The following is a 22306-nucleotide window of genomic DNA, read 5'->3' as shown; positions in this document are numbered from 1 at the left end:
ATAAACAATGACGTGTTCAGACTCTCTCTCTCTCTCTCAGCACACTGTGCGTCATGCACCGTGTTGCCCCCAAATTAGCTTAATGACTCACAAAACACACAGAGCTTCCTCTTCATCAAACGCGTGTGTATGTTTGCGTGAGTGCGTGCGTGGTTACCACCAGATTGCTTCCCTGTTGTTGTTCTCGCATTCCCCCCGGCATACTTAATCACAGCTCGACAGCCACCAATATAGTGATTTTGCACCAACTATACCAATACAGATTATTTTATATTAAAGCGACTGATAAGTGATGTGGATAAACTATTTTTAATTCCTTTTTTTTGGCAAAGTAATGCATGAAGAACATTAAACAATGCGCATTATTATCATAATGCACTTTTGATTTCACGTGTTCTCACAAATACGCTTTGATTTAAAGTATCGTTTATTGGATTATTGGCCTGTAAATATGTTTGTGTTAACACTTTAAAAAAAGGCTTCAAAAGGTTATCCAATGCCATAGAAGGACCTTTTGGTTCCATGAAGAACCTTTGACATCTGAAGAACTTTTCTGTTTCAATAAAGGTTCTCTGTGGCGGAAAAAGGTTCTTCAGATTTAAAAAATAAATAAGAAAGAGATGGTTCTTCAAAGAACGTTTTGCGAAATGGTTCTTTGTGGAACCAAAAATGGTTCTATGGCATCGCTGTGAAGATTCTTTTAAAGGATAAATTCACTTTCAGAATACATTTTCATGATAATTTACTCACCCCCATGTCATCCAAGATGTTTAGGTTTTTGATTCTTTAATCGAAAAGAAATTAAGGAAATTATTCTCCATATGGTGGACTTCAATGGAGTCCGAACGGTTGAAGGTCAAAATGACAGTTTCAGTGCAGCTTCAAAGGGGTTTAAACGATACCAGACACTGAATCTTATCTAGGGAAACGATCAGTAATTTTCTAAATAAAAAATATTGATAGGCTTTATAAACACAAGTGCTCTTCTCTGTTATGAGATGCGCGTTCATGACTTCACGTAATACGTAGTTACGTTGAAAAGGTCACGCTCGACGTTTTGAAAAGTTTTGAAAGAGATCTACTCCTATAAGCACCTTTATTTTTAAGAGTGTACTTCAGCTTTACTCAGTCTTGGTGTTTTTAATGCAGTGTGAAAGACACCTTTAGATTGTTATTGCTCACCACACGAGGACCTTCAGGACAAGAGAGAAAACCAGGTGTAATGAAGTCAGACACTGGAAACAATCTAAATGTCACCCAAGCGTCTGTCCTAAAGCTTACAGGGGGACACCGATTGTTTGCATTGATCCCCGAACCTAGGGCATCGGACACACTTACAGAAACATGTATTCAGAAAACTGAATTGCGAACACTTTACTCAGTTGTTGGATTTAAGTTCAGTTTGAACTGTGGTAGCAAACATGACTCCAAATTATACTTAAATTCAGGGAAGCAGACAAAAATAAAAAATTTAAATGAGCCTTATAGGAGAAATTTTCAATAATGATTAATGTATGAATTACATACAGCCAAAGAAAATATATAGCATTCCCAGTTTTGCAGGAAAAATGATGTTGTGCTTGCGTTGAATTTCTTTGAATTACAACTCCTCATTTCAATTCAACACACGGAGGCCAATAAAAAAAATACTGTGCCAAATGCATTCATCATCTTCCTCTCTGAACTAAAAATCTTTTAGAGATGAATCTGTGAACATGAAAATACGACATCTCTCACCGGTGCACTTTTTAAGACTTCCGGGACGCTTGCCGTGCATCCCCAGCTTGCAGACAAAGTTTTCCTCCCAGAATTCGGCGAACCACACATTTCTTCTGTTGTTGGACAGCGAGCGGCTGCGGAAGTAGCGATCGAATGCTGAGAGAAGAGGAAAAGAGAAAAAGATAAATATCTGACAGAATGTCACAATTTTGCGACGGTGAAGTGTCGGAGCGTGTGCGTGTCCTCAACGGCATTCCTGTGCGTCTGTCTGTATCGAATCCATCTCCCCATAGACACAATTACATAGTGTGTTCTGACAAAAGTGCACTAATTGGTGGGTTTATTCCCGAGCTGTTGCCTGTGGAGCTGATGGCTGAGGGACAGAGATGTGATTACTGGAGTGCACATGAACACCAGATAGAACTCCGCTGCCGGCGGATCTACGGAGGCGAGATTGAGATTCCAACCTCAATGGTTCATGCTAATAAGTATCTCTACAACTGGCCCTACAACTGGTTAAACTGGCCCTATAGGAGGGGTTCTAGACTGGGGGTCTCATGAGAGCGATGGTGGGGTCGCAAGATGATTTTTTTGTTATAACAAATAGCATATGTAATCAATAAGTGTAACAAAATATAAAAATATGAATTAAGTTAAAAATAAAACCAGGCAAATAAAAAGCTTTCAGCCTGAAGAATTTCCCTCGATCACGACCCCTGAGGTGATTATGTCACATTAATGACATTAGCACCGCATTAGATTAGGTGCAGCGAGCCCATTTTCTGCACCACGTTAAACAGTCCCATGTGCACGCTAATTGAAATCGACCAAAGACAACACAGGGAGACCAGCGGAGGTGGGAGAAGCATCACAATCCGAGGGTCCATCGTTCTCAGGTACGAAAAAAGGCACATACATCAGCACTCGAATCAGTTCGAAATTCGACCATCTGTAGTAATAGTTGATAGTCTCTGTATAACAACAAGTGAAGTAATGAGTAAATAACTATAAAATAATATTATTTTAGTCTGTGCTCTTTTGTGTTGTCATTATGCGCAGAATAGCTGCATGTGCGCATCTTTGCTCACCATTTGAATATTTTAATAATCTCCGAGGATATTAGGGGTCTCGAGTCACTGGCACTGTTATCATGGGGGTCACGGGCTGAAAAGTCTGGGATCCCCTGCCTCCATGGAACCAATTTAATTTAAAATATATAATTTTATTGTCTGTAAAAAAATTCCACTTCAAAAAACTTGAATGTCAAGATTGGTAAAAACAACTTTTATTAACAACTAAAATAAAAACAACACCAACAATTAGTAGTGGTATTATTGTTAGTAAAAAAATAAGGTTCTTCCTTTTTTATAATAATAATAATACTGTAACTAATTAATTTAATAAATTAATTAATAATTATCAAACTAGCATTAACAAACGAACAAATTATCATATTAATAATAAATATTATATTTATTATTATTATATTTAGTAAGCACCACTACAACAGCAATACAATATATATACATATATATATATATATATATATATATTAGAAATATCTAAATATATTTGTTTCTTTGACAAAGAAATTTTTTGATTTTCCAATGACTATTGGCAGCAAAATGTGAAGATCATGCGAAACTATATAAAAATACTAAAATAAAAACTTTTTTTTTCATATTTTTATTTTTGTGGCTCAACACCAGGTATGTGTTCATAGCGTCTGATAACATTCTTAATATCATCTACAAAATACTTCATTTTCTACTGAGGTAATATTTATCTCATGTCAGTAAAGGTGTGATTGTTATTTTTACAAACCCTCGACCGTGGCTCTTTTGGGCAGAATGGTGATGGCTCCTTCTGCCACTCTCTCCTGCTGGATGACGGGTGAGATCTTGGCGCCCCAGCTGTCAGAGCCCACCCACAGGAAATGACCCGTCTGATTGTTCCTCTTGGCCGCATCCAAAACTCGTCTGCAGATGTAAAGAACGATCAGCTTCGAAAAACGTCAAACCCACAAGCACATCAATCTCTCACGGCTGAACGCTGAACAGTATCTTATCTGTTGACGGGACAGAGTTCAGACTGACTAGTATTCAAATAAAGACTTAGATCTCACGTCTGAATCACAGTTTTATATTTTATGTATTATATAATCTATATCATTTATATTTACACAGCATGGACTAAATAAAAGCTTCCAGTCAATAAATTAATAAGCTCAACTTTTAAAACCCAGTTTGCAGTGAAAATCACTTCAGTGTGAAGTCAGATTAGTTTTAGTCTGTGAGGCTTTTAAGAAAATACCGTTCACCTCAGCAGCTGTTATTTCATCAAGCATATGTGTTGATGGCAGGAAACCTAACGCTTTTCTAGCTCAGTCCGGGTACCCAAGCCAAATCTCAACACAGCATCACCTCGGGGACTAAGTTACATAAACGACTTTGAGTCGGTGTGGACCGGTGCTGAGGAAATTAGAGCATCCCGCCCTATGGGTGCGAAACACTTAACATCATCTGCAGTGAGAGTTTTAATTGCTTTCCGTTTGTACTTTAGGTGCAGAAATGTTGGAGAACGTACAGGTGGCAACTGAGATAAAGATGGGAAATGAGTGAAGGCTTCTGGGATGTACTGCGGGCGAGATGTTAATGCTAATGACTGTGTGTTTCAGTTTCACCTCTGTCTCACTGTGGATGTGGATTTTGGGCTATGTGAACTTCACACAGTATGCAAATTTCTCATTTATCAAATTGTGCAGCACACTGTACTGAATACCGCATCCCAAAATTCAATTCAATCCACTTAACCTTTCATTTTCAATACAAAATCATATCAGCAGTCAGTATCTTTCTCTCTCTATACCTTTGCTCTTTTGTTGGAGAAAATGTCTGAGAAACCTACTGTAGTACATGACTATGTATATATATATATATATATATATTTTGCTATACATAAAGTGTTTAAAAACTCTCACTTCATTGGTCTCTCTCTCTCTCTCTCTCTCTCTCTCTTCTGCAGGCGCTGATAATAGACTTGACTCAGTTTAAGATCTCTCTTCTCTGAGAACATTCAGTCTGTGAATACGTTTACATAAACGAATACCTGATATCATCCTCGTTTGCAAACATGATCACGGCTCGGGCGCTTGGGGTCTCCAGGAGGCGTCGGATTATCTTGTCGAACTCCCCAGGCCTCGGCTCCCGGGGGATCTTCAAAGACTGCGCAATACACACCCCACCTAACACAGACACACAATTGAACACATGTTACAAGTGGTATAAAACCCCTCACAATTGATGTTTGTAAAAGATTTTCACTTTAAAAAAAGCATTGTCGTTTGCATGGATGTATTGTTTTTTAATAAAACATCTTTAAAACATGAAATAATGTCACATTAAGATTATTCTACAACCCCCTGGCAAACCATTTTTGTTTTCTGGTATAAAAAAGAAATATCTGCCAGCTATGTTAGATTAATCATTTTAACTCGAGATATTTTCACTAAAAACACATTCCCCCCTTTTGCTTTAACAGCAAATGTTCTTGTTTTATGACGTTGTAATATTTTAACTGCAAACCGAGATAAAAAATATTGACTTTTTGTTGTTTGGAATACAAATACCTCAATGAGTCAAATACACCAAAATATCAGAGTTGTGCTGTATGTCTGAACAAGGTATATCGCTCGTATCTCAATATTTGGTGATTTTCTTTGCCATAAATCCTTATGTAATGTTAAGTCCTTTTGTTTGTCACTGCTTTCTGCAAATATCTAACCAATAAAAAGTATTAAAAATGGCTGAGTATGCCATCAATAATTAATAAAGAACTGTGTTTTTCTTACAGTTTTCTAAAAAAAGCAAATTTAAAGATACAAGGTTTCAGAAGGACAGCGACGAAATTAAAGTCAAAGTGACAATGTATTTGATTCACACACATGCTGTATAAGCAGTTAAACATCTCTTCTGTCCACATCACTTTATCAAAGGTAACAAGGCAGATGTACAACATTCAGGTCTTGATGGAGCACATAGAGGTGGACGGGACCATCTTTCATAATTAATGTAAGTTGTAATGTGTAAGTGGCCAAGAGAGCTCTATTAGAACATTAGTGTCACGCATGAGAATGAATGATGGACTTTCTCATGGATGTAATCTCTTCCTGTTTCAATCTCTTTAATGAACGTTGACATTTTCCTCGGTTAGCTGTGTTGCCGCATGCTAAACCAGCGCTGTTCTTCATACATTCTGTCACAAAGACAAACACTCATTAGCCGTAATTAATGCCCCGTTCGAGGGTAATCAGCAATCTGTTGCCCTCGTGCCCTTCACCCATCTCTCTCTCTCTCTCTCTCTCTCTCATGAATATTGTTTTTCTTTGCATGATACATGTTTGGTAAAAACAAAAAATAAATCAATAACAGGTGGAAAATCACAGTGTTTGCCCTCTTTGCCATCACATATTATAGTAAAAATGTTATGTTCTTGTGAAATTAATAGGAGGATTATCTAAGTTTATTAAATCAACAATTTAAAGTAGATCGTATTTTGCTGGAAAAAGTGAAAAGTAATTCTGTTATGAAGTTGGAGGTGGGGGTGGGAATATCCCAATTGAAATATCCCACTTCCGACCCCAGTGCGTTCCATATATCATTCCACATAAAAAAAAATCTCACAAAGTGAATTTATTGTTTGAATTTTAAAATAAACTTACACAAGAGACTATGTTTGCATATCATGTTGTGAAGTAACTTCAATATTTGTCAAGAGCAAGTCATAGTTATAAATAAATTATGATTGCTAAACCAATGCAAAATATCCCACTGTAGTTTTGTTATGTTACACATAAAATACTGTACATGAACATAGCTTCGTGCTATACTGAAATGCATCTTGGACATGACTTCAAGGTTGTTTGAAAACCATAAACACTATTTTCATAACAGCATTAAAGAAACAAGTATATAAATAAAATAATATATTTTATAATATAAAAGTATATAAACAAACTAATACAACAACACAATATTGATGCAAATGATTGAAAAACATTCAAACAAGGATTCAACATTCAGGTCTCGCCAAACTCAGGATGATCCTTTCTGTGCCACAAATGAAAAATCTTTTTAAAGCATTTTGCCTTACATAGGTTGTCAAAATACAATTTTCAAGCGTTTTTCATGAATTGACACAGTTGTATTACTGTGACAAGTAGCAGTTACAGCAATCTTTGTGTTATTATAAAACGATTTCAGGTTTTCCTAAAGCTCCTAAAGAGATTGCATGGATATACATCAGCATTGCAGCATGTTTCCATGTAAAAACTGCTTAAACCGGAAGGTTTTGGGTTTGACATAAAGCAGCTCCCCCTGCTGTTGACAAAAACTGAATTGCCCTGCTCTGCCCCGTCTCACAGACATGAGTCACTCCACAATTAATATGCATGAACCATGATGCTAAAATTTGCACCGTTTATTTTCAGCTGTGGACTAAAGAAGAAGAAAAACACAGTCAGCCATCCTCTCGAAGACTGTTTTCCTCTAATTGCATAAGATAGCTGTATTAAGCCATTCTTTCGGATTGTGTGATGTAGCATGACAATAAAATGATCCGTCCTGTATTAGACTCACGCACTTCTGCATCCCTCTTCATCTCTAATGATTTGATTTTCAATGCTTTATGAATCATGAACGATCTAATTGAGTCCAACCTCGCGTATCCCTCTTCAGACACACGCACGGGCTGAATAATGCCGTCAATTATTTCAGGCTCTTAAAAGTGCTTCACACTGGATAATTAACTTTCCTTTTGGTTTTGTGAACGACCCGAGGATTTAACTGATGGGAGACAAGTACGTGCCCCATTGTTTTGTTTTTCTTAGAAAGGTTTTCACACTAACCACAAATTTACTACAGTCTTACCATAGTTTCACCATGGTATTTGTAGTAAAACTATGGTAATAAAAATGGCAAAAAGCTTGGAGCGAGACAAACACAGTGACCGTTTGGTGTGTTGAATGTTTTAAACATTTGTCACTGCTGTTAAAGTCAAAGCCTTGGGCATTATAAGCACATTTTGAGCCACCTTGCTCCAGCGAGAAAACATCTACAACTGCTTAATAGATTTCTAACCTTCACTAAAGTTAACAGCCAAGAGCACAGACAGACGGACCGGCCGGGTTTATTCAATCTTTGATATTTTACATGGAAGTATTGTTTCCCCATGGTGTTGACCTCCCCCGCTCTCAGCACGAAAAGATTCGCTCGTCAGTTTCTGCGAGCATCAAATGCGAGAGCCTTTCTCACTCATGAAAAGAGCGTGCCAATGTGTTTATTCAACGAGTCGCCACATCTCTGCCCACGCAGGTATCACTAAAGTGCTCCAATCCAACCCGCATCCTCCCACACACGTGTGCCTGACGCCACGCGTTTCACACCTCACGTTCGCTTTCAGAAAATCCATCAATTGTAAAAATCATCTGGATATAACGTCACATCGCTAAAGCAAGACTTAAGTTTCAATTCAACTCATTCAAACCAAAGTTTGAGCCCCCTCCTCTAACGTTTTCTGAACTGCGTCATTGGTGTTCATAATGCTCGCATAGAAACAGCATCTGTTAAGAACGACAGCATCGGTAAAGTCGACAGCATCGCAGCATCTTTGTGTTTAGTATAAAACTACACACTGACACCTGCGTTTGACTGCTGTGAATGATGGTGCGAGATGTAATGAACAGGAGCCGCTCGCTGAAGGCCGTTTCTGCAGATACAATAAAGAAACTAAATAGAGAAACACGTGTAACTTTGATGAATAAATTATATCAATAGCTACTGTAGTTTCATCTATGCAAATGAGTTTGATTTGCATTCATACAACTTGCACTGAATTGTACTAGAACTCACAGGAACTATATATTTCAATCTGTATATGTGTTAAAAAAAGCATTTACACCAACAAAACATCAAGATGTCAAACAGATTGCCATCAGAAGTTATTGTGAGGATCTTTGGACATTTTGGAAGTGGAAATTTATCGGATTATTTTTTTATTTTTATGTTACGTTTTTCAAGTATCTTAAGAGACTGTTTTTACTTTTGAAAAAAATGACTGCAGTACATTATGAAGCATATGTTTTACACCACTATATTTCATAAAACATTTTTGTATATTTTAGCCTTTAATACAGTACTTAAGTACATATTTAAAATCTAGGACTTTCCCATTTTTAAAAGTAAAAAACTTTGTAAAAAAGTACCAGATTTAATGTACTTCAGTATTAAATGGTGAAATAAAAACATCTATTTATTAAATGTAGTGGAGTGATAAATGCTTTAGATGTAATTTTATTAGTCCGCCATCTTGGTACAGTCAACATTGAAGTTGCTGTCACTCACAGTACAAACTAAAGAGTTTGACAAGATTCTACAACATTCCTAAAGAAATGGAAAAGCTTTAATGGTTAAGAATGTGTTGCTTTATGATTTTATATATATTACTCAACATTTCATATTTTTAAACAACGACAACCCTTTAATGTTGCATTAGCTTATGCCTTCGTCTTGCTAATAATAAAGAAATAAGTGATATATTGCGATTTGTTTAGCAATTATAATGTTTGTCTACCTAACAGCACATAACATCTGACTTTTATAACTATGACTTGATCTTGACTGTTCCAATATGGCGAACGACTTAAAAATACGCCCAAAGAAACAGCTGCTGAAGAGGCATCTATGTCTATACGTCTATGACAAATATGGTCAGTGCTGCTTTAAAACTCCGTTTTAAAATGAAACGTTTAGTTGTGTTTTGTGGTGGAAATCACTGTAAATGGTGATGTATGACTCTCTGAAGTCATGCATGTGGCAGAACGCCTCAGGAAACATTGCAGGCCGATTGTGCTTATGCTCTCTGGTCCACATCTAATTGGATTCTCGGGCTGGATTTTGGCCATTTAGTGATGTGACTTTCCAGCGTGCACACAGAGCAGCAAGAGCTTCAGCGGTTCTGAAACTGAGATGAGATAATACTGATGTCATGCGCAGCGTTAAGCGATTGGCCCGCAATAGTGTCACGAGCAGATCAAGGACACGGATCGATCGGCTTCAGCCTTTTAAGGAGCGACACTGGAGTGGATTCTTGGTCACTGGTCTGAAGGTCAAATCTCTCCCCCAAAACCATGTAATAAATCCGTTTGTCAAGAATCTCTTTGTCTCGAACCTTTTGCTCACTGAGCAGTGAGTCAGAGGGATTTGTTTTGTCTCAGGGGTCTGATAGACATCTTCAAGCTGACCAGCGAGGATCTGCCACGCTGACAGAGAAATCCCTTTCCCTGCGTGAATCCGAATCAAATCTCCAGCCGTCGGGACAGGCGGAGAGCTGCCTGCAAAAACCTTAAGAACTGACAGTAAGACAAAACTAAGCTTAAGTCGTATTCTAAAGGTGACATTTTAGATTTAGAAGCACACAGTTATTCATCACTTGACCAGAGAAATTATTTCACTCATGCACGTCAACAGACGTCAGAAAATCAAGCGATTATAATACTGAAACAACGAAGGTGTGTTGAGCAAGAAATTGCAGTAGAACCTGTATTAAAGGTCAAGTGTGTCATTTCTGCACCACGAGCTGAACCAAACTAAATTACAAAAGTAATGATGCTTTAATAACTTACAGTCAGGCTCAGAAAATTAACCAGGGCTTAGGGGCAAATACACCACCGATATTTCACATGTGTGCAAGATAAAAAAAATCAGCAAATCTAATGAAATCATTTTAGTTGTAAACCGTCCAACGACAACAAAAACATGCATTTTGAGTGCAGTATAACATCACAACAAATGCTGATTCATTTCAGTGTGAATTGACACTCAGTTAGTCTTGTTATCCGAACAGTGACATTTCTAAGAGTAGCTGAATGCTGTCAGCCTCTGCTGTATGTGCTCCGACAAGACCCGAGCGAGGAAAATGGTGTCACATATCATTTAGCAGATGCATTTCATAAGTACAAAAATGACAAGCCAACATCATCACCGCCAAAGTCGCTAAGGTTGCTCACTAAGATTGCTTAAGGACGCTGTGATGGATTGCGACACCTCACATTACGGTTAACACCTGCCAATAATGTATGTTCTTTAAATACAGCTTCTTAGCCAGGGTTATGAAATATGAAGGAAAAAGTGGCAATTCGTAGCTGAAGGCAGAATTTAAAAAATGCATGAAAAACATTAGAGTTAATATCTAATGCGAGTGTTTTTTTTTTAGGTCTACATTTGCTTCATTTGAAATCAAATATGCAACTTGTCTAAATTAAACAAACTCGTAGTCCTACCTCTCCCTTTAAACAATAAAGGCAAAAAATATATATATTTTAAAGAAATCAAAACTTAAATATTAAACTTAAATAATACACAGCTTATCGTACATCACAGAGTAACTTTTCTATGTAGTCAGAATTTTGGAGAATTTGCTAAATAATTATAACGTCTGGTTCATTTAACATCCTACAAACAAAGTTTTTGTGCATTGCATTATGGGATACAGGACAGTATACGTCGCATTCAGGTCTGCAATACAAAACATTTCCAGAGACATCCAAATCTTTACAGTAAGCTCTGCAGGCAGATACGACTAAATGTTGTAGTGACACGTTCGTGTGGAACGTCCCATGAGGGGTCGTGTCTCCAAAAATGTTTCTGACATTTACTTCCCTCAGGGCTTAGAGCACCAGATAGAGGTCACGACCCCAGAAACCACACCACATATGCGACCCATCCTCTCGCTTGTGTCTCATTTTCAGTTCCAGAATCCAGATGTTCAGTTCAGTTAGTTTGACTTGAAATTTCCCTGCGTTGATAATCCAGTCAAATACATAACAATTGGGCTGTCAGATGTTGACTTTTGTGGGGAAAAAAAAAATATGCGACTGTAACCGTATATTTCATCTTTCATTTTGAGTCGTTTGTGTTTACTCCTTTTCTGTTTCTACTATTTTTTTTATTGTCCAGAAAGTTAATAATAACAGTTATTAATATTATTGTTATTGACAATACTGTTACATTGTGACGCTCCCACAATATGATTTAATTCGAGTATTTTATATTTTTGAAATGTGATGGATGCATATCAAAGATATGATTATCCATAATTCATCAACAAATTAATGTGTAATGTCAAGTAGTGGTGTTTGCTGACAACAAAAAAATGTAAATCCATCTAGTGCTGTATAAATGAAATAGCAAAAGCTGCAGTAACTCTAGATTCTTTCACTGCAGTGTTTCCATGGCATCAAACACATGTGTAATGAAACACTATTACAAAGAAAGCTTTCAGATTTCCCACCGTTTTGTTTTGATGGACCTTTAGTTTTTGCTGTCAACATATTCTGTCCACTCGAATGTAATCTGCAGCTCAAACACAATGTCTCTCTCTCTGATGCTTTGTAGTAAACAGGCAACACATTTGATTCTATTCAAAGTGTGAAGCAGCTCTTCTACCTCAACCGTCCTTTAATTCTCAGCTCATGTAAAAAAAAAACATTCTCTTTCACAGCAGACGCTCGGGCACTCCTTCTGCACATTGACATTTCCATCATTCAGACAACAATATAAAAAACACAAATCTTCCTGCCATTAGAGCAGTGGGTTCTCAACCTTTTTGACTACAAAGCTCCCTGCATTTCAAAATATTCAAAGGGTCTCCCCCATTCACAAAACCGTATAGCTTGACATTAATTCACATAATAACATTTACTCATTGTAGAATTTTTTTTTTTATATGTATTTTGATGCTCGTTTTGTCTAATTTCCAAACTTGAATCATCTTGAGCCCCCCTTGAAAGTCAGCTGGGCCCCCCTGTGAAGAACCACTGCTTGAGATTTAATCTGAAATGAAAATTCTCATTATTCACTCAACATCATGCCACTGCAATCTTTTTATCATATGTGGACACAATGTCGCACACAATGAAACTATTCCGACAATGACGTACTAAACTTGAATAACCTTTTAGAAAACGTACAATAAGTAATCAACAATAAATTCATCACGCCTCTTTAATGTCACGAGTGGATGAATGTCCCAGTCATCCCAATTCAACAGCGTAATGTGCAAAAGACACACTGCGTGCTTACTGGAATCACAAAGCGCCGATCTCTGTTTGTCTGATCATATTTAAACAAATGTCAGTCTTGCGTGAGCTATGACTGTTTGTGAAGACAACACAAGTAAAGGTGACCCGGTGCGCTGGCATTTGCTTTAGTTTAATGAGGTCGGTACGCGCTCAAACCCACTCGTGAGACTGCCGGCGTGTGAAATATGGCGTTTCCTCCTGCTGATATCCAGGGTGGAATATGACAGCCTTCAACGTCTGAGAAGCATCCAAGTGGAGATTCTGTAAATTCCCTCAAGCGAACTTGAACAAGAGGGATCGATGCGGTACTCTGATTGCCTGTGCTCTACTGAGGGAATGACAAAAAACAGTGAGACAACCGGAGCGACGGCTCGGCACAGCGGTGAAGATTGTCTCATGGTTCCCGTGCACTAATTCACTTATAGGTCACATGCTTCAGGCAAACTCTGTTTTGTAATGCGGCAATAGTGTGACTGCTGATACAGACGTTGTGTTTTATAATAGAATCCTGTGAGATGCGTTTACTGTAAATTACATTTTTACATTTGATAAAGTGATTGCTGCTCTGTGCAAACTCACCGTCACAATGCACAACCATCAAGAGCGTCCACGGCATTTTAATGAATACTGAATGGTATTTAGTGGCTATACGGCTGCTAGGGCAGAACCTGCGGTTGCCAAGGTGTATGGAAAAGTTAGCACACTGCTGTAGTACATGGTTGCTAGGGCAGTAATGAGGTTTTAAAATGTTTAAAATGGTTTTATCACATTGCTATGTGGTTGCTATTGTACTCTGGGTGGTTGCTAGGGCAGTAAAACAGTTGCCAAAGGGTTTTAATTTTTTTTACTGCTTTGCTATGTGATGCTAAGGAGTACTATGCAGTCACCAGCGTATTTGGAATACGGATTGCGAAATGGTTGCCATGGTGTTCTGGATGGTTGCTAGGGCAGTACTATGGTGTTTGAAACAGTTTCTAGTGCATTGCTACAGTATGTAGTTACTAATGAGTTCTGGTTGCTAGGGAAGTATTAAGCAGTTCATTAGATGTTGAAAATGTTTGTAAAAAGTTTGTAAAAAGTTTAAAACAGTATACAGTATAAAGCAGAACTATGCGTTTCTAAGATGTTTCTAGCGTATTCCTATATTTTACATCTACTGTATAGTTTGTTCTATAACCTTCTGATTCTGCAGAAATCTAATAGCATCTCTCCACTCAGCTCCACAAAACACAAGAGTTTCAATTTCCTCCAGAACTCCCCGTTTCCCATGAGGAATATTTCTTGCAATAAACCACCAAGACAAAATAAACAAAGCAATCACAATGGGAGTAAATCGCTTATATTGAACGCAACACAAGAACAGTTTTATGAACGATTAACACAGAAACACATTCTGCTGCGCTTGCACGTGAGGCACATTGTATGAATATACAGAAATGGTAGGAGCTTCTCAATTCACCTATAGTTGTATCATTTATCAGAAGACATAAATGATACGGGACCACTTAAGTGATAAGAAATCCAGCAGCCAACTAAAAAACACAGCACATCAAAATCAATTTCACCCAAACCACCTGCTTTACAAAGAGAGAGAGAAGAGCTGATATACAAAAGGATGTCCGCGAAACTTCTCTTCTCCCTACAATTTGAGCCTGTTCTTATAGTTTCCGTCAGCATGGGTAAGCAACCAGGCCGTAATTACAGATAAATGTACACAGCGTTGTCAACACGCTGAGAGTTTGTTCTTCCCAAGCGTGTGTTTTTCTGTGAAATAAAACGGAAACCCTCAATACCCAATGTAATACATCGCCTGCAGTAAGCACGACCTCATGAAAAACAGTTACTTGTCTGCATTATGCAAACTACATCTGAACTGCAATTAATAATTGAAATGATTCGCTAAATTATAGAAACAATCTGCAGGCCAGGCCAACATGTATAGATGTGTCTTAACCGTGACGTCTCGTTAAAACTGCATTACAGCTTCGGCACGTGAAGGATGAAGCGTCTGCCTTTATATCAATCATGGTCTTGTAATAACATTATTCCAAGAGCAATATCACCGGCGCAAAGGTTTTCTACAAGAGGTGAACGCCAATCAGATTGCTGCCAAATGTTTAAGCTGAATATGAACCCTATTACAATGTATTCAAAGTGTCTCGCCTGCATTATGGGTTTGAGCGGAGAGGCCTAGAGAGGGAAGCGGTATAGTTAGTGCGGACACCACTGTCATATGGAGTTGTTGTGTAGCCTGACAGCTCGTGGGATGAAACGAGCGGTTTTCGGCAGTCGTTCGAGAGTCTTTCTGCCTGAGACCAGGCAGCTTCCACACAAAGCAATGATAAGGCAATTCAGAACTCTGTCCGTGACACGCCTGGAGTAACCGGAGAGGTGATGCTTTGCACACCGGCTCGAGTTTGTCTCGGAAAGAGGCGCTTGTGTGTTTGGGTCTTTGTAAGGTGAACCGCGGATGACCCAGTATATACAACAGGCACAGAAATTTCATCTTATTTTGTATGGTTGAAAAATTATAAAACACACTGTATTGTAGAATACAAAATACTTTGTTGAGAGTACATCTGAAAGATAGTTCATCAGATAAAGATAATATCAACATTACTGTATATTGCTTTTATTTTTTTCCATTTACTATAAAAAGCAAAAGTGTTCTCCTGAATGCTGACAAAATCAGTTTCATCAGATGCAATATGCCACTGTGGTTTTGGCCTGAAGCCCGATTAGACAAGAATACGATATGCAAATAAATGAGTCACAGCGCCTGTAACTTGTCAAAATGAAGGAAATTTAATCAGAGTTTTACGGTTTCCTGCCAAAACCCCATTATACGGCTGTATTAAAGGTAAAACTCTAAACACAAACAGCTTTAATTCACACCCGCAGGGTTTTGTGACTGATTAGAATTTAATTACTGTAAAAGTGACGCCGTACAAAATGTGCAGAAGAACCTTGAATTCTTCAAAGCAAACAAAGAAACCGTAGTGTCTTGAAGCGCAGACGTCGCTTCGAACCAGCACCACAACAACAATGACATTTTACCACAGTATCATCGCACATTTAACTACTTTGATGCTCTCAACACTTAGCAAAAAAGTTAATTTGATGAAGTATACTTAAGTTCAAGTATATAATAATTTTTATATAATTTTTTACTGCAAGTGAACTGAACAGCATTCATCAAAAAGTTCACTTTATATAGTATTTGTATAACATTTTATTGTTACCATATAAACTTCATCATGTATATTTACTAGAAATCCTTGGAATACTTTACTATGCATTTATAGAGTATCTCTTTCAATGGATTGAGTACAAGTACAGAGCAAATATACTTAGACTTCTCTGTAAGTATAAGTCAAGTATACTTCAAATATATTTCTGAAAAATAAATATAAAAAGTATTTTGTTTTAAAGAAACATCTTTTTTGTCTAAGGGTTGCTTAGATGAGATGGCTCCATTCGCTGCAAGATCTTACTCGCATTTTATCAAGCTCATATACTTCAACTTTATTGCTCAGGAAAACCAGACGCGTCTCATCAAAAAGAGTTGACATCAAGATAGCATTGTGTTTGGCACAGAGAGAAAGGAATACAGGAACAGTCAATGGACAAAATATCTCTTCCACAGAAAGATGTGATGCAAGAACCAACTTAAACACACACACAATCATATTCTGCAGCTCACAAAAACACAGGTGAATTCTAGCACAAATGTACACTTCTTACCCAATATCCTATAAAACAGCATGATAAATCACTGGATAAGATTGTAAAACAGCACACTCAGACATTAACATGGTCAAACGGGACCAGTTGTGATCTTGTGTGAAGGCCAGACAGATGAGGCTTGTATTATCAGATCTTGGTGTTTAGATCACACACACACACACCTGCGATCATCCTTGTTATATCTGCGCCACACTTTCAGACGATGAGACAAGCTACAGCTGGATAAGGGATTTCAGGAGGATCCTAAAAACATAATTTACAGTCGGCTTGTAAACTTCAGCACTCACAATCATCTACACTACGCCGAGGCTTTTTCTCAGGTGTAAGTACACAAGTGACCTAACACATGGAGTTCAGAAATCCACAAAATCAACATTTATAATCAAGTGGGAAGATGACCGCTATCCTGAGCTTCATCACCCTTCTGGCCTCATTTACAACTGAAATATTCTGTTTGCTGGAAACCTTACAAGTAAGACACTTATTCAAGGGTGGTGTTAGTATACTTCTTGAAAACTGACATTTAAAAAGTATACATTCAGTCTCTTTTCATGTACTTTTCAGAAATATACTTCACATTAATATAAATGACATTGAAGTATACTTGACTTATACTGACAAAAGTCATAAGTATATTTTGTCTATATTTGTGTTCAATTTCTCCATAAAAGTTCAATTAGGTATCTAAGTATGTGGGCTTGTAATTGTGTTTACTCTCTTAATTGAGTAGTCTATTAAATTAACATACTTATAAACGTTCAAGTTGATGTTTATATAGTAGCAGGTCAGCTTTGGGGTGGAAAAGCTTAGATGTGATCAAGTGAATTTACATCAAATCTACTTTAAGTACTTTAAGGTATTTTGGGTAAAAAATGATGTAAATATAAAGTGTAAAATATTAAGTAAATAGTAGAAAGTGTAAAAGTAATATGTAAATAGCTCACTTCAAGTATGATGTTAAGTTTAAAAAGATCCAATAACTAGTTTTTAGTCCTACAAAATAGTAGTTTAATACAAGTATAGTTTCAAGTGTACTTTTATAAACGGAAACTTCTACAAGTATTGAACTTGTATACATTGTATACTTGTATACTGATAAATATGGTGAACTGATAAATGGTCATAATACCTATTAGTGATCTTGAAGTATGGTTGAAGTACAGCACGAACATAAAATGTAGCTGTAAACTAGCTATGTCCTTGAGGTACACTTAAAAGTACACTTTTATATACTAAAATCAGCAAAAAAGTAGTTATTGGTACAGTACACTTACTAGTATACAATTAGACTATTACACGGTCATAAGTATCCTTACTATATAAATTATGCTTAAAAATATACTTAAACTTTACATAATTACATAGAAAATTATGAAAGTATACTCGTAAGGAAAAACATCTCCAGGCATCCAGACACAGGTGATGTTTAAAAAAACATGCCCAAAAATTGTAATATTATTTAGCAGACCTGTATAAAAAATCAAATATGCACAAAACAAACTTTGAGGATTTATCTTCACAGAACGCTTTTTGTTCCACAGTGATGAATTAAACAAGTATTCTTCTCTGTGGCCATTCTGCTTCCGGCCAATAAATGAAACACTGGAAAATAAATGTACAAAAGCAATAAAGATCAGCTTTATTTCATAGAGCCATCATTTAAAAGTCTCACACAGCTGCTCGCCACAAATAAAAGCCAGACCTCAAAGTACCACCTCACTGTCTCTCGATGGCTGTGCTAGAAACAGGACCTTCATTTACATCTCTGTCAGTGTTCAGCTGTGTGACGGGATGCCCGGACTGTTAAAGCCCTGATGATCACACTAATTCAATTTCCTGGAAGGCGCCTATTCATTCTGTCTCGCCCGTGCTTTTGGTAGAGCAGAGATAAACAGAATAATAAAAGATGCTTTCATAAATTTCTCCACGTCCGACGGGTGAGAATGACCCAGAGGTCCTGAAAGAGAGGCGCTGTATAATGCCCGATCCGGAGTGAATAACTGAGAAGGGTCTTCAAGCGGACATCTGTGTCCCCTGGGGGATTTTTTTGATGGAGACTCGGCCACAACCTCTCGCATCCAGGACTGAGGACCACACAACACAGTCAACCACTCATGGATATATTTAAAGAGCCAGTCAAAGTTTATAAATAACACCATCAAATGCCGTAAATACACTTTGATATAGAATCCCACAAACTACTCAGTGAAAGAACGCTCAAGACTTCACCTGTGATTTTTCTCATGGGGCTTCTTCATACAATGAAATAAAAATGATTTGAATATTGGAAATACGGACCTGATGTTCCAAGCCAACATTTTAAGCTATTATTTTCATTTTTTTCACCACATGAGCAAACTACCAGATATGACGACACTCGACAACACAAACTTCACAAGTTGAGCTCACACACACGTGCTCCAAAAACCGAGCTTTACCTTTGGAAACCAAATAGCCAATTAACATAAGGGTTTAATCTCTCGCCCAACAAAACCTGCCCAAAAGGTAAACACAGCTCCCTGTTCCCCGCGAGCGTCTTTATCTGTCTCCACAAGAAGGTGAGCAAAAGTGATTTCTAATGTTCTCGTGCATCCACAGAATATAAATGCCGCTTTTCTCATGAATATGTACGACTGCAGGAGCGAGACCTCTTATGAATAAATTCTCCCTTTTAACCTGACGGACAAACAGGACTCGTGAACATGACGCATCCTCTCATATGAGCTGGCACCCTTCATCACGCTCCGGGGGTCCTTCAATGATTCGGTCGCACGGATAAATCATCTCCTTGCAGCATCACATTCCACCTTATAAGACGTTACATATTGCTTGATTTAAAGGAGTGGTTCACTTCCAAATTTGCCCCCACTACTCCTTTAAGGACAATGAAGCTACTTTTAGGACCATGAAATAGTTTTTGCATTTAAGTGCGTTTGCAGATTCTCATCATTCTCATCACCATGAATAAGTCATTCTCATTACTGTCATGTGAAAAAAGAATGATACTAGTTGCATGATATACATGTGACAAATTTTACATTGAAATGAATACAGAATTTGTTTCTCTATTGATTTAAAACATGTCTCATTCATCTATAAAAGTCTTTAAGGCTTCAGCAGGTTGAGAGTCATCATTGTGTTTTGACAGCGGAGACGGGACAGACCAACTACAAATGCACTCGAGGAGCTCGAACTCCGTCCGCTGCTATGATCCACTTCTGCCGATCTCATATTAAACTTTAATGATGACATTAAAAAATGTATGACAAACTGAAATTGAGTTTTCGCACGCGTTATAAATCCAAAATGTCAAAGATGTGACTTTTATGCACTTGTTTATGAGGAGCTATGTATCTTTAAACGGTGATAAACTGTATCACAAGCAGAGGAGATGCTGAGTGATGGATATGAGTTACAGAAAAAGAGCCAAGAATAAAACAAAACAAATCTCTTTAAAATCTGTATGGGTAGCCACATAGATGACATATTTTTGCGAGTAAGCATTTTAAGTCTATGGGTTTTTTGAATGGGTTTTTGGTAAATCGCCTTTAATATGGTAAACAAAACCTCGAAATTGTTGTGATCCCGGTTCTCTTCCTGTCACTACGTTTGTGTTTGTGTAATGTCTGCGTCACTTACCCCGCCTTCGTGTTTCCCTGCTAAGCTTTTCCCTCACCGGTATTCTATGACATAAAACGGACTAGGTTTAATCCGCTCGTTTGATTTTTTTAAAGCCTTATTGTGTCTTTAAGTTGTTAAAAGCGACTATCCTTTGATGGGGAGACGTCTTTGCAGAAATCTCACTAATATTGCAACATGTGCTCAAATCTCTAACAATGTAGATGCGGATTCATTCACAGAGTAGTTACAGAGTAGTTTACCAGGAAACACGTTGTTTATAACGTTTTAAAAGGTTGTTGGAGGTTTGGTTGGTGGTGACATTGATATTGAGCGACCATCGTGTAGTCTGTTTATAGCATCGTGTTAGCCTTTTATTTCTGGTGATTCTACTTAGGCTTCAAAAGTAACAAATGCCGTGTTCATTTGTAAAGATCATCTTGATCATAATCCTTTGTTAATCATAGAGCTTATTTTTTGCTATCTTCTAAAAGTCTATCGGAAAAATGCATCCAAACTTCAGGGTGGACCTACAAAACCACATCATCTCTGCGGTTCCCTATTTATGCCTTTTTTGCAGTAAAAAAAATCCTAAAAACAAAATACATTTACTTGAGAAGCAAACTCCACAAAACACATTTCCATTTGCGCTCCATTTAATCTCACTGATGTCTTGGAGAAATAATTGAGATATGACATAAATCTCAACTGTGTTTGCAAATTCACAAATTTGATAAAAGATAATTTTGTTAGGAGCACAATTCTACTTATGCATGACCTCTGGTCCAAAAGTCTCCCATTTAGGATTCACAGGACCTCTAACATATCGGAATTAATACTGAAAAAACAGACAAAACACAGATAGGTAAATGAAGCTGTCGGTCTCTTTATTGTTAATTTTGTTTTGTTTTTGTCCATGTGAGCAAACTTTCTCCTCTCTTTCTGTCACTTTCCATTCAAGGCTGTAAATATGAGTCTGTTAATAACTCCAGCACATTTATCTCCAGTGTTCAATATCATTTGTAGGAAAATATTCAGAAATCTGACAAATGTGTCTGTCATCAGAGTTTGAGAAGAGATGTCAACAATGTGTGAAACTGAGCTAAATCAAGTTAATATTATTGAAGATCTCAATATAAACACAAACATTTCTCATCACATTTACTCAAATCCTTATTATTATCATATACATTCATTTTACATCTCCATACTCTTCATCTCATTTGGTTTTGACATTTTTAGGAGAAATATATGAGACCAAGTTGATACTTGCATAAAACACAACAAACCTAAACAGTTTGTTATTCAATGATTTGTTATCGTTCTTAAATCAAACACGAGGTCTGTTGATCTGTATGATGTCAGAGGTTAGAGACATGTTTTCTTTCATAGAGTTATTAATGAGTTCTGTATTGAGACGGAGGGTGTTGCATCCACCCCAATTACAGCTCCAGGGTTCTTCTCCAAAGCCTCTCAAGAGGGATTATTAATTCTAATCAGTAGTTCTCTCCTGCACCTCCACGATAAGCTCATTACGACAGGAATATATGACTGTGAAGCTGGAGAAGCGCCAGCCATCAGACCTCACATTTATACAACCAATTACTGGACTTCATGTAAGAACTTCAAACTGAAGCTCATGTCGGATCACTCATTGAAAGAGAAAGTAACCGTAAAAGATTGATGCCAACAGTTGATTAAAGTTACTCAAATGATTGACATCAAGGTTTTTTAGTGGTTTATTAGCTTGTTCGATATAGCCCAACAATTACGCTCAAGTTCGACTAAATATGTCAATTCTGTGCCCGTGTCTTAAAGGGATACTTCACGCAAAAATGAAAATTCGATCACAAAGTATTCATGTCATTTCAAACCTGTATGACTTTCTTTCTTCTGCAAAACACAAAAGAAGATATTTTGAAGAATGTTGATAACCAGAAAACACAGATCCCCATTGACTTCCGTTGACATAAAATAACATGAGGGTGAATTACAAGAATCTTATTGTTTTTAAGATGAACTATCCCTTTAACAGGCAATGATTTTGAAACTCTTAAAACTTCAAGGCGTCATAATATCATATCT

The 22306-nt window shown here is 37.3% G+C and overlaps 1 protein-coding gene across 7 annotated transcripts in view; it reads right to left on the bottom strand.

Annotated features, from left to right (window-relative positions):
• Nucleotides 1-22306, bottom strand: part of grm8a (glutamate receptor, metabotropic 8a) — a 106499-nt gene that overhangs the window by 30805 nt on the left and 53388 nt on the right. For all 7 annotated transcript variants that reach the window (XM_056748975.1, XM_056748976.1, XM_056748969.1 and 4 more), the window contains 3 exons: nt 4828-4963; nt 3544-3698; nt 1738-1875 (listed from right to left, as the gene is read on the bottom strand). In XM_056748975.1, coding sequence (XP_056604953.1) covers nt 1738-1875; nt 3544-3698; nt 4828-4963 — 429 coding nt within the window. The remainder of the gene's footprint in view (nt 1-1737; nt 1876-3543; nt 3699-4827; nt 4964-22306) is intronic.

This window comes from Triplophysa dalaica, chromosome 5 (genome assembly GCF_015846415.1).
Source record: "Triplophysa dalaica isolate WHDGS20190420 chromosome 5, ASM1584641v1, whole genome shotgun sequence".
NCBI classification, from domain to species: Eukaryota; Metazoa; Chordata; class Actinopteri; order Cypriniformes; family Nemacheilidae; genus Triplophysa; species Triplophysa dalaica.
The sequence above is the reverse complement of the archived record's forward strand: the minus strand, read 5'-3'. Positions and strand labels throughout refer to the sequence as shown.